General features: G+C 51.4%; 1 protein-coding gene across 1 annotated transcript in view; it reads left to right on the top strand.

Moving 5' to 3' along the window:
* LOC119587863 (cGMP-dependent 3',5'-cyclic phosphodiesterase-like) overlaps positions 1–284 on the top strand; it is an 88,205-nt gene that overhangs the window by 22,271 nt on the left and 65,650 nt on the right. Inside the window, exon 4 of the mRNA XM_037936566.1 lies at positions 123–265. Within this exon, the coding sequence (XP_037792494.1) occupies positions 123–265 (143 nt within the window). The remainder of the gene's footprint in view (positions 1–122; positions 266–284) is intronic.

The raw sequence follows: 284 nt of genomic DNA, 5'->3' as shown, positions 1-284 counted from the left end.
TAACATGAATAGCACAGTCATCTTCAAAGTGTTTACACAAACCTTCAACAAGAGCGAAAAACCATCCCATTAGCTAAGCTTTCTATTTATTATCCCTCTCTTCTCTCCCCTTTGACCCTCAGTCCGGTGGCGAGGTCAGACTGCCGCTGTCCCAGGGCATCGCAGGTCACGTGGCCACGACGGGTCGCCTGCTCAACATCAAGGATGCCTACGCCCACCCGCTCTTCTACAAAGGCTTTGACGAATGCACGGGATTCAAGACCAGGTGAGCAAGCGAAGGGAAA

This window comes from Penaeus monodon, chromosome 23, assembly GCF_015228065.2.
Source record: "Penaeus monodon isolate SGIC_2016 chromosome 23, NSTDA_Pmon_1, whole genome shotgun sequence".
Taxonomy (NCBI): domain Eukaryota; kingdom Metazoa; phylum Arthropoda; class Malacostraca; order Decapoda; family Penaeidae; genus Penaeus; species Penaeus monodon.
The sequence above is the reverse complement of the archived record's forward strand: the minus strand, read 5'-3'. Positions and strand labels throughout refer to the sequence as shown.